The sequence below is a fragment of the Panthera tigris genome, chromosome E2, assembly GCF_018350195.1.
Source record: "Panthera tigris isolate Pti1 chromosome E2, P.tigris_Pti1_mat1.1, whole genome shotgun sequence".
Classification (NCBI taxonomy): Eukaryota; Metazoa; Chordata; class Mammalia; order Carnivora; family Felidae; genus Panthera; species Panthera tigris.
This window is the reverse complement of record NC_056674.1, coordinates 59622617-59635001: the sequence shown is the minus strand read 5'-3', so window position 1 is coordinate 59635001 and position 12385 is coordinate 59622617. Positions and strand designations below refer to the sequence as shown.

Below are 12385 nucleotides of genomic sequence, written 5' to 3'. Positions count from 1 at the left end.
TCCATCGGGCTCCAGCCCCTCTGCGGGACCACAGGCTAGCCTTGGAGGAGGAGGGCATGCCCCAGCCCTCCAGCAGCGGGCCCTGCGCCCCATTGTGGTTCCTCATAACCCTGGGCTCTGAAAGCGAGGTGAGGGGTGGGGCCGGCCCCTGCCTGTTGCCAGGTTCCTTGGCCACCCCAGCCGGGTGTGCAGGCTGGCACCCAGCGGCAGGGAGGCCGCACAGCGGGAAGGTTCACGTAGGAAGGTGGCCACTCTTGCGGCTTTGGACGGCGTGGCCACGGAGGGGCAGGGGGAGCCGCGGCCCACATCACGCGGGTGCCCCCCCCAGCCTAACTCCGCTATCCCCTCCCCCCACCAGTTTCCACGACGGTCCTTTGCCAGAAGCTCATGCAAGTGGTGCCCCAGGAGACGTAGGCGAGAAGGGCCGAGAAGCTGCCGGAAAGAAACGCGCAAAGATCGTGACAAAACAACTCACCTCGAAAAGCGACTCTAGTCCTGTCATCCAGGCAGCTCAGCTGAGCGCCCCACACCGTCCCTCCGCCGGGTCAGGGGGCCGGGGCCACAGTAAAAACTGGTACGAATCTAGTCCCAGAAAGTGAACTTCCACCCTTACCTCCGTGAGCGGTGGACCGAGGAGAGGCCGGGCCCCTGGCGCCCCGCGGACCGTTGGCCACGTTGGGCCCTTCTCCTTCCCACCTTGGTTTATTTGTATTATTTTTTTAACTTAAGTTTTAGGTCAAGTTGACAACACCACGATGCTTAGTTTCTAAAGAACTGAGGGGGAGCGGGGAGAGTTTCCCCTCACGCCCCCCACAGCACGATTGCCTCAGAGGGACCAGGTCGTTTGCGGAGTGCGACCCTTGGCCCGGTCTCGGTGCAGGCTCCCGGGAAGGGAGGGATTCTGAGCACCGGACACTCCAGTCCCACGAACAGAGCGCCCAACACTCCGGCCTCGCCGCGTGGACCTCAGAGCTGCACTGACAGACGGCGGCCCAGACCACACGCTTAGCTTTTTTTGTCGTCGCTTGTTGTCGTAGATGTAGTGACTTAGCGAAAACGAATCTCGGGACTTAGGTCTCTTTGCCTTAAAGACCCAAGGGTAGATTTCCTCTCCCGTCCCCAGAAGAGAGAAGAGAAAGTCACTAGAACAGCGGCCTTCAGAGAGTAACACTGGCCCCAGCTCCACACAAGGCTGGTCCCGAGCCCGGTGTCTGCTGTAGGTGGGGGCCTCCGACAGAGGTCACGAGCAGCTGGACGGTCCCTGAGCTGAGCCGCCACCGGTGTGCACTACCCGGGATGTGGCTCAGAGACCAGCTCCGGGCCAGACCCCAACACCCGGGATGCACTGGGCTTCCGACCTCGTACGTCCCGCCCTGGACGCCAGCCTCGGCAACGGCAGCACCATGGCAGGACTCAGGCGTCTTCTGTGCCCGCCGGACGTGGGCCGTGGGTGGCACCGCCTCCAGCCCGCTCCGCATCCAGCATCAGAACCGGGCTGTAGCTTTTTCAGGCAAGGCCCCAGACTCGGAATCTTCTAGAACCGACCAGACAAGAAAGGCAGACACTGTGACTCCTGGGCTTCCCAGCCGGGGAGTCCCTCAAGGCAGCCGCCTCCCAGCCGGGGCCTGAAGAACCGACCTCACGGGCTGGGCGGCACCCCAGCCAACTGCCTGGCCCCGGCCCCGGCCCCCTCCCGCACGGCCGGGCCCTCTTCACCGCTCTGACTGCTGCTCCGGAGACTTTGTCTTTGTGGTTCCCAAGGCGCCTTCCCCAGGGGCAGCAGCTGGGGCCCGGCCAGTGTGTCCTACTCTGGCTGGCGGCCCCGGGTTACCGCTGTGTGAGGGCAGGGAGCACTGCCCTCCAGGGTCATGCATCTCCCGCCAGACCCCCATCTTAGGCCCCGGGTGGCTCTGCTTGGTCCCTGACTGCTGACCACCTCCCCAGGGGCGCGCTGAGCTGAGCCCTCAGGCGTCCGGAGGCTGAGAAGTGGGCCGGGCGGCCATTCCTCCTGCTTGGGGGCTGAGCACAGTGCTGGCTCTGGGGGGACGCAGGGGGCTGGGGGGCGGGTGTGGGGAACTGGGGCAGTGTTGCCTTGCGGGGGTGGACTGGGGGCCCGGGGACCCTGTCTCACGCAGGCGGCACTGGAGGGGGGGGTGCTGGAGGGGGCCCCGGGAGGTCACAGGTAGTTCTGACATGCGACTGTCCCCGCATCGGTCTGGCACATCTGCCGTGAAGGGGGGTCGGAGCCCAGGCTGCAGTTCCTGGAGCTGTGCCCCCCCCCCCCGCCACCCGGCCCAGGGACCCCCTCAGAAGGCGGGGACCACCCAGGTGCCATGCAAGCCCGCAGACACTACACGGCGCCTCTGTGGTGACCTTCCAGGCGGGACAGGGACTCTGTCCCACCACCCTACTGACAGGTGCCCCCGAGCGTTCCCCATTTGTCAGGCTTCGTTTGTTTTAAACCAAACCCTGTCATAACCATGAGCGTTTGTTAGCGGTTCTGCTGTTTGATCCTGTCCGACGTGTCGCTAATTTGCAGGGTGCTGTTGGCAGTATGTCTATTTATTTGCGGGGTCGATGGCCTTGCTGCTTCACCGTGTTCCCGCCGTCTCGTGTCCCTGTTGGCGTCGCGGCCACGTCAGCCCGGCCGGGACACCTGCCGCGTAACGGTGTCGCTTCACGTCTCTTTCTCTTTTCCCGTTAATGGCTAACCTGTTGTGCTGGGCTGGTTCAGGGTGGGGAGTTGGGGGCTTTTCGTTTGTTTTTTAAAGAAAAACGATCAGAATCTTAAGTGCTGCGGGTGGTTTTCTGTGTCCTGTCCCCAGCGCCACATTCTAGGTGTAGGGACGGGCCTGGGCATTCTCCCCACAGATGGGGGTGACCACACACCCCTTGGCCCACCTCATTCGTTCGCTCATTCATTCATTCACCGACAGGGCCTCCTTGGGGCCGGCAGAGCAGGAGGCCGGACGTGGGGGCCGTGGGCCCTGCCTCGGGATGTGTGGTGAAGGCCGGGCAGGAGACAGGCTGGGCGAGAGTCGAGGTCGGCCTCTTGGAGGGGCTGCTGGAGTCCGGATGGAGGAGACCCCGAGGCGGGGAGAGCACCACGGGGAGGCACGTGTAGCTGGGGGTCGGGAGGGAGGGCGGCCCCCGGTGGAGCAGGGCCGAGAGCCACGGTGACACAGGCCCATGGACGGCACTCACTCAATTCCCGCAAACTCCGTTCGGAGCGTCAGCGTTCGAACGGGGCCTTGAGGACCGGCGGGACGGGGTCTGCCGGGCCGGAAAGGGTGTTTTGGGGCAGCCGCAGCCTGTGCCTCGGTGGATGAGGCAGGACTGTCCGCAACAGCTGCCTTGTGAGCCCAGGTCAGGGGCACGAGGGCACGAAAGACTGGGACTGCGGGTTCGGGTGCTCCGTGAAGGGAGCACCCGCTCCGTCCCGCGGACAGGGGGCCCACCAGAGGGAGGGGGTGCTGCCTGTGGCCCCGAAAGCCGCCGGGCGCGGGTCCCCGGTGCTGCCACCGAGAACACCGGGACCACCACGGCCCAACCACACGCGGGCTCCCTACACACCGAACCCCAGAGCCGAGCGGCCTAGGGGACCCCGCTACACCCCTGCTGGACACCCTCCCCCCCTGCCCCCGGGGGCCTGGTACCCATGACGGTTCTCACTCCTGCCCAAGTACCGGGCCACCCCGCTGTCTGCTCCCGGGAGCCCAGCTGCACTCGCACAGGAGTCCTGCTTCTGTCCCAGGGAGGCACGTGGGAAACCTCGTGACTGTTCCGTGGCCCCAGCCCAGGGGCAGCTGCCCTTTCTCTGTTGTTGATGAAATAGGGTCCTGACGCTGTAAAGGACAGTTCTCAAACCTCCCATGGGGAACAGCCACACACCAGCAGTCCGGCTCTCCCTGTGAGGGGTGGGCAGAGAGAGAAGGTGGGAGAGAGGGAGACGGGGGAGAGGGAGGGGTGGAGCAGGGAGAGAGATGTCCACGAGGCAGGGCACCTACTCAGCCACCGTGCCAGGAGAGGAACATGTTTGCAGGAGCGGCGGGGAGGTTGTGGGGTGCCGGCTGCCACAGGAGACCCCTCGTGGCCCCCCAGTTTCTAGAAAATCCTGCCAGGCTCACCGAATTCACCAGGTGCTCGTCTGGAGAGCCCGTGAGGGGGTGGGCTGGGTCAGGCCAGCGACAGCGAAACCCGCACCATTGCCCGTGCGATTAGCCGAATGCACCGGGAGTACAGGGTTTCGGTGGCCGCAGGAAGAGGGGTCAGGCAAGTGGAATGGGGATTCCGAGCACAGCTGGAGGGGATGGGACATCTGGGCCAGGTGACAGCTCGGGAGCCCCAGGGTGTCACAAGGACCCCGGGGAGGGGGCGGTGCAACCGCCCGGAGCTCCCCCTGCGCGTGCACCTGCCCCCAGCCGAGGCCCTTTCTGAGCCCCCTGAATACAGGAACTTGTGTGGCCTCCAGAGTCCAAATCCTCGGCCCCCTCCGGACCAGCCCCTGCACATGGGGAAGGAGGGAGGGGCCCCGGGCCTGGAGCCCAAGTCCTTGGGCGCCCTCCCAGTGAAAGCAGGCAGGCCCTCTCCCCTGCATGCACGCGGGCTGCGCACACTAGACGGGTCCCCTGGGGCCCCCCCTGCGCCCCGGAAGTCCTGCGTGCCCGCACGCCAAGCAGGCCAAGGGCGGCCCTCTGGACTTCTCGGGGTCCAGTTCGGGCAAGACCCGGATCTTACTCTTTTATCCAAAGAGTGATTTAATCCTGCAAGTAGGAGCTCGACGATGTAATTAAAGTCAAAAAAAAAATGCAAGAACACACACAGCCCTGGGGGTGAGTGGACAGCTGACAAAGCATGTCTCCACCAGTTCCGCTGGAGAACGAATCCTGTCCGGATCAAAGAGGGCACGGAAGGCTCCAGAAGCTCTCTCTCCCTCCGCGGCCTCTGTGCAGGCTGGCTGCAGAGCGGCACGAGGCCCCGGGGAAGGCCCGTCCCCCCTGGGGCCCCAAGGCAAGGCGTGGCTCTGTCCCTGCCCTCCTGGTGGTCCCTGCAAGCCGCCCCTGTGCGCCAGAGCCCCAGCCAGTCCCGCCCACCCCCCCGGGGGGAGGCCGCTTGGGAAAGCCGCGTGGGGGGCTCCTAGGCAAGGAGGCCATCAGGCCCATGATGCGGGGCTCGAACCCCCAGGCTGGCCGGGCCGCTCTCCCGTCTTGATGAACCACCCGCACTTCGGTGGACAAGCACGAAGCTGACTTCTCTCGTCAGTGAATGCGTCCCCAGCGTTTCCGAAGGGCCACGGTTTGCCCTCCTGGACAGCCGGGGGAGCGGGAGGGTGTCCCTGGACGAGACTGCCACCCCTCCCTGTTTTCTCACTGGCACTTCTCCGGGCCTTGATGGCCGCGTGGACGCTCCGCCTCGCCCTCAAAGAGCCACATCGTGGGCTGGGGGCCGAGTCCGGCCTTCTTCCACTTGAGCTGTTCCTGTTTGATTCTGGGCTCCGCTCGGTCCCTTGAGGACGGTGTGGATCCCACAGGGGGGAATTTGTCAAATAAAACCCAAGTCTGGACTGAGTAAGGAGAGACTTTATTTGGAAGGGGTAGGCTGTCACTGTTGGGAGACAACGCTTTTCCGACTGTGAACCTGTAGGCACCAGGCTGGGCGTGGTGTGTGTGTGTGTGGTTGGGGGGGGGTCTTCCTACAATCATGTTAGACATCCCCCCTGCCCCGGAGCTAAGGGAAGGGTCCGGGGTGGGCGTGGGGGGAGGGCGGCCGGGTGGGGCGCTGCTAGAGGAGTGTCCCCCCGACCCAGAGGCCGGGCTGCTAGCTCGCCCTGAGCGGCACCAGGGTCGGGGGTCTTGGGAGGCCGGGAGGCCGGACCACAGGTTGGTTAGTGGGCATTTTGTTCGGGCGGATCCATGGGGTAGGGCGGCTGCGCTCGTCGCTGCCGGGGCGCAGAGGCAGTTTGAGGGCCCACGTCGGGCCTGTCACGGGTGAGGGTCTCCAGTCCCAGGGGCGGGGGCTTCCGGAACACGGTGGGGGAGGGCTTGTCAGCCTTGGCTCTTCTCCAGGGTGACGGGGCTCGCGGAGCCCCAGCGGCGTCCGGATGAGGACGGGGCGTGTGTTCTGTACCCTCCCACGGTGTCCCCTGCCAGCCCCCCCTCACGGGGCCCCACGCGTGGAGACCCTGGCCTCACTTTCCTCCCTTTGTGGGGGCTCCTGCTGGCCACGGGGCACGCGGTCTCAGTGAACTTCCTGTCCGCGCGGGGGGATGCATCCGTCCAGTGAACCCACGCGTGTGCGGAGTTCCCGGTGTGACGAGTGTGGAGACGCGGGTGCCCCGCAGGGAAGCAGGAAACGGGCGCGGAGGCCGCCTGGTCTGTCCCCCGTGTCTTCAGTGCCCGCAGGCAGCTGGTTGTGGGAAGGGAAGCAGGATGCGGAGGGGACGACGGACCCCCGGGGGGAGCCTGTCCTGACCCCCGCGGTGGCGGTGACGGCACAGCCAGGCGAGTGTGCCCGAAACCACCAGGTTGTCCCCCGTACGTGGTACATCGTGCGGCCTGCGAACAGTGCGAACCACTTCGCCGAGCCAGCGAGGTGCAAACCTTGGACGGGACGTGCCACTGTTTCACTGAAGGGGGGGGAGAGCGTACAAACGTATTTCCCTGACGACAGAGCATCTCTGGGCGAGTCTTGTGGAGGCCAGGCACCTTGGGATCCCCTAGATCGGGAACCCCGGTACCTGGGGATGTGGCAGCAAAAGGGATTTTTGCCGTGTGCCCTTTTTTCCTTTTGTGTCTTGAATCACAAGGACGACTCACTCACTCACAAAAACGGTACTTTAAAATTTTTTTAATGATTATTTTTGAGAGAGAGAGAGAGAGAGAGAGAGAGAGACAGCGAGTGGGGAGGGGTAGAGAGAGAGGGAGACACAGAATCCGAAGCACGATCCAGGCTCCGAGCTGTCAGCACAGAGCCCGACGTGGGGCTCGAACCCACGGACTGCGAGATCATGACCTGAGTGCCCCCAACAGCGCTCCCAACAGCACAGTATTATTAACTGTAGTCACCCTGCTGTACGATATGCATCGCCAAGATTGACTTATTTTAGAACTGGAAATTTGTACCTTTTTTTTTTTTTTTAAATGTTTATCTTAGGGAGAGAGATTGAGCGAGCAGGGTAGGGGCAGAGAGGGGGAGACACAGAATCCGAAGCAGGCTCCAGGCTCCGAGCTGTCAGCACAGAGCCTGACGTGGGGCTTGAACCCACAGACTGTGAAATCATGACCTGAGCCGAAGTCGGATGCTCAACCAACTGAGCCACCCAGGCGCCCCACAGAAACAGTACTTTTTAAATTAGCTTTTACAAATCGCCAGGCCGTCTGGGACGCGCCGTGCCCCCAGGGTTTGTGCCCTTTTCGACATGGTTTTGCAGTGCACGCTGGGTGCTATGCTGCCTGGCATCCGCCTCGATCTTGCTGTGGGTTTTCCGCGTGGCCCGCCGACCGCAGGTCCCACCCCCCACGTGAGGACGGGGCATTGGCACCCCTTCCTCGCCAGCTCCCGCCGTGGGCTCCCCGCCCGTCGACGGCTGGACGTGATGCTCACGGGGCCCCAGTGTAATGCCGGGTGAGGGGCAAGGGACTCTCGTGTCTTGTCAGAGACCTCAGGCTCGTGAGAAACATGTCAGCAGTTACACATTCGCAGGGTCCCAGAAGTCACCGGCCGCCTGGAGCCATCCTCCTGCCTTCTGGGACCTGGTGCCTCAGCAGAGGCTCTGAGAGCCCATTAAGGGGCCAGGTGCGTCTGAGACATCAGTTGGTCGATGGTGCACCTCGGCCTCCGTCTGGACAAGGCCTCCTCGGGAGGAGGGTCAGGGGACCTCTCGTGACCTTACTACCGCCCCCAGGAGAGGGTTCTGAAACTCCCGCTGGGATTGCCTTTGGGGCTCCACACCCAGAGGCCACACCTCCTGTCCCTGGCATCCTCCACCCTTTCCCTGAGGGGATGACCGGGTTTGCTCCTGCAGGGCTGGGTCACTGCGATTTGATTTGATGTGATTTGGTTTGATGGGCTTAGCAACATGACAAAGACAGCCCAAGGAACCAGCTGTGTCCCCAGGCTACTGTGAGTTAGGATCACAAAGGGCTGCACCAGGGCCATTTTACAGATGGAGAAACAGAGGCAGAGAGCGTGAGCACCGGAGTGGGAGCCCCTCAGTCTGCTGAGAGCATGAACCCCGTCAGGATTTTGTCCTCTCTACCAAACACAAACGATCTGATGGTTTTCGCTAATTACATGTTATTCACTAGGTGATATATGCAAATGTCCACGGCGCAAAGGGTCCCAGGTCTGTACAAAAGCGCGTGTCCTGCCCCCTCCCCGGTTCTCTTCCCGGGCTTCTGGGGGGAGGGCGGGGAGGGGTGATAATGAACTGGTAGTAATTGATAAGGGAACACAGCACACGCCCTCCCCCCGCCCAGGGGAATATGTGAGATGGTCCTTGGACTCTCCCAGCTACCCCAGAACACAGGAAAGGGGTTTCAGGGCTTGCCATGGTGATGGGGGAGACTAAGGCAAATGAAAAATTAAATTCCCTTGCTGCCTACAGCCCACTGACGAGTCCTTGAAGCCGGCAATGACCTCCCTCTGGGAGCTCAGCTGCCTCCGTGATGACACTTTGCTGGGGGCAGAAGGGCATCTTAGCTTAACATCATCCAACCTCCCAACCTGAGGATCCTGTAAGTCAACTCCTTTATCTCAACTGACCCAAGATACACGCTGGCGGTCCTACTCCAAGCTTATGGCCCCTGATATACATCGGAAGGTCTCGTGACTGAGGTTTTATTAAATGGTAATAAATGGCGTTTCCCTAGCAACAGCGAGCCCCTCAAGGTCCTGGAAACCTTGCTTCCAAAATTCCTTAGAGACTTACTCTATCTCTGCCCCGCTCCCAACCTGAGGGGATGTAATGAGTCACCCGTCACGACCCCAGGGCAGCTCTTCCTGCCCACGGGTCCTGTCCCCCGTGCTTTAATAAAATCGCTTTAATAAAATCGCCTTTTTGCACCAAGGATTCTTTCTTGGCCGTCAGCTCTGGTCCACACCCCCATCACCCCTAAACTTCATCAGTAATGGGCTTAAGCAGCGGGCTTAGATGGGTGCATTCGAGGGTACACGCAGAAAGAACTGGAAAGTGCTCTCACCTATGGAAGGCTGGAAGGAGAAGGGTGGGGACCACCCGAGTTGCTCTCTGGGGAAGGGGAGGCCTCACAAACCCCCGCAGGAAAGTCGTCCGGGCCTGGGAAACCTCCAGAGCCCATTCTGGAAGGATAATGTGTGAGCTGTCACAAAGGGAGGTGACCACTGGGGCCGGAGGCTCTCTGGAAATACCCGTCGGGCTGGCCTGGGTTTTTTGGGGGGCCTGGGGGCCTGGGATCGGCTGGGCTGGCAGAGCAGTGCAGGCGTCTGGTAAGGCTTCCTGGATCCTCGTGCCCCAAAGACGGAAAGACCGGCTGCGGGTTCGTGCCGCCGTGTGAGCCAGAGGCACCGAGCGCATCCCCGTCCGTCTTCGGGGCGCCGGCACCTGGGGCTCGGCCACAGGCTTCTGCCCTGAGCCCTGTTTGCTCACCGCCTCTACCCTCGACGCAAGTAAACATGTGCCAGGTTCCAGGAGCAAACTCGTAAAGGACACGGTGCGATGCCTGCTGCTCCCACTCCTTCAGGGCTCCCAGGACACATCTGCCACCCGCCTCCTTTTCCAAACTTTGTTGAACCGCCTCCCCCTTGCGTCCCGTCCTTGGTGGCCTTCTTCCTCTTTTTTTAATCTTTTAAGTTTATTTTATTTCTTCTGAGAGAGAGGGAGAGGGAGAGGGAGAGAAAACAAGTGGGGGGAGGGGCCGAGAGAGGGAGAGAGAGAGAGGATCGGGGCTCAAACTCATGAACTGTGAGATCGTGACCTGAGCCGGGATCCAGAGTGAGAAGTTCAGCAGATTGCGGCACCCAGATGCTCCCCCGCCGATGGCCTTCTTTTATTTCTAGAACATTCTGTGCCTGGGACACACCTCAGGGTTTTTGCACATGCTGTGTCCTCCCTGAGCCACTCTTCCCTGCCTCCTCGCCTACTCACTGCCACTCCCCTCCCACCTGCGGGGCGTGTTGTGGCTGCTCCCTGTGCACAGAGCCCTCTCTCCACCCCTCGAGGTTTACGGGATCTTGTGAATGGCCTTTGGCTTCTTTTCCTCGCTCACCTGTAAGAACATTTTCTGGAGATTCCTGGAGACGCTTAGCTGGAAGCGGGAGAGGGGGACGAGCTGTCCTGTCGGCCTTTCCGGGGTCTGAGAGGGTCTGGGCCCACCCCTCTCCAGCTATGCAACTCATTGCTCCCCTCTCAGAGCCTCTGTTTACCCACCTGTGATGTGGGTGTGCCAGGTGTATCCACCCGTCTCCTAGGTGGTAAGGGTTAAGGGAAGTGGCCCATGCTGCATCCTTCCTCCCCCTGTCCACTCCAGGAACCCCTTCCCTTCCAGGAGCCTGAGGCCACTGCCAGCTGCAGGGGACACAGTGGCCCAGGGGCACACGCACACCCCTTCCCAGCACCTGCTTCAGGAGCAGTGTGCGCGCGGCTCGGTGAGCCCTGCGGGAGAAGCGCGGCGGCCCCGGGGAAGGCTCCTGGCAGAGGTGGTTCCCTTCCCCCCGGACGCGGCTGAGCACAGCAGGGCAGGGAGGCCAGCCCACACGCAGGGGGGGAGCCCAGAGGAGTGGAGGGTGGGGGGAGCCCTCCCTCTGGGCTCCAGTTGCGGTAGAGACCAACTGAGCTCCTCCTGTGGCTTCCCTGCTGGACGCGGCAGGGTCCCCAACCCAAGACCCCCGGGGGTGGCCTGCAGCACGCCGGCCATGCTGAGGGCACGAGGCAGGTGCACCGTCCCGTGTGAAAGCTCCCGCCGCCTCCAGGAGCCGCCCGGGGTGACAGTGCTGGCGCCTGGCTTAGTCCCGGCTGCGGGAGTGGGCGCCGTCTGGCACGGCCCAGGGGCCCCGTCAGGCCTGGGTCTCGCCTTCCCAGGGTGGCTGCTGGCCGCTCCCCGCAGGGCTCCCCCAGACTTGCCCTTGGCCGGAGGGTCCACTTGCCTATCTGCAGGTGACCGGCGTCCTCTGCTGGCTGGACGTGTTCCGAGGCCAATCCGCCCCACCTTGGGACAATTCCTGCAGCCGTCCCAGCCCCAGGCTCCCGTGGGGTCGGCCGAGGCCTCTGTCATGACCGCACGCAGCCGGGTGTCCCCTCTGCCCAGTGGGGCCACCCCAGTCAGCCCCCACCTCACACCTCTGGCTCGGAGCCTGCCTTCGGGGAGCCCACGCCAGGCCGCGGGACAAAGGGGAGGTGGTCTGTCCCCTTGCCCCCTCTCTCCTCTCTGTCTTCACTAGAACTCTGGTTCCGTCGTGCCCGTGAGGAGTCCGAAGAGCCCAGGGAGTCTGGGGGCTGATAAAACGGCGTTCCCAATACCACCCCCAGGGCAAAGCAGGAGGGCCGAGAACCCCTGGCCTCTCTGGACACTGGAGCTGGCCACTAGCTGACTCCTGCTGCCTTCCTTTGGCCCCAGAGGAAACTGTCTCTCACCAAACGCGGGGAACTCAGGACCACCGCTGGGAACCTCCCAGACGACAGAACCCGCTTCCGCGGGCGTCCCGACACACGCGTTCCGCGAGGCCTGCGGGCCGGGGATCCGGGGGACCTCAGTGACTCTCGTGAGAGGAACCACCCTCTGCCGTCCCAGCAATCGGGACTGTTTCAGTTCAGCTCTGCGTGCGCTTCTCACGGCTCCGCGGGCGGCGAAAACGCCGTGCGGAGACGTCTCCCCTGGGTCACCGTGCCTCCTGACCCCTCCCCGCCCCCTACTTTCTCTCCGTGGTCCTCATCGCTCTTGGCTAAGAGGGCGCGAGGCGCCCACCATCAACGGCGTTCCTCATTTTCACGCTTTGCTCTGCGAAGGGGCGTAAACGAGTTCAGCCCCTCTGGAAACGTTCAGGCAGTGTTTCCCAGGGCCTGTGACTCAGCGGCCCCCCTCGCGGGTGTGTGTCCACCTGAGAGGCGTGTGCACACGCACCCCGGGGCGTGTGTGCGAGGATGTCGGCAGCCGTGCTGGTCCCAGCGACCCACACTGGGAACCGCCCACAAGTCCGTGAATCCCAGAAAGGAGAAAGGTGGCCACACGCTGGGATAACAGACACTGGTGAGGGGGATGGGCCGTGGCCAAGCATGGCCACGTGGGGAGGTTCCACGGACCCACGTCCGGGCGAGAGAAGGCTGCACCCAGACCCTCCTGCCGCCTGCTCCTGTTCTCGGGACGTCTGAAACTCGGGGCATGATCAGTGAGTGTGCACGGCAGGTGGTAGT

The 12385-nt window shown here is 63.1% G+C and overlaps 1 protein-coding gene across 1 annotated transcript in view; it reads left to right on the top strand.

Moving 5' to 3' along the window:
* SLC7A5 (solute carrier family 7 member 5) overlaps positions 1-2047 on the top strand; it is a 31962-nt gene extending 29915 nt beyond the window's left edge. The window contains exon 10 of the mRNA XM_042969717.1: positions 359-2047. Coding sequence (XP_042825651.1) covers positions 359-414 — 56 coding nt within the window. The 3' untranslated portion in view covers positions 415-2047. The remainder of the gene's footprint in view (positions 1-358) is intronic.
* The last annotated feature ends 10338 nt before the right edge of the window (positions 2048-12385 follow it).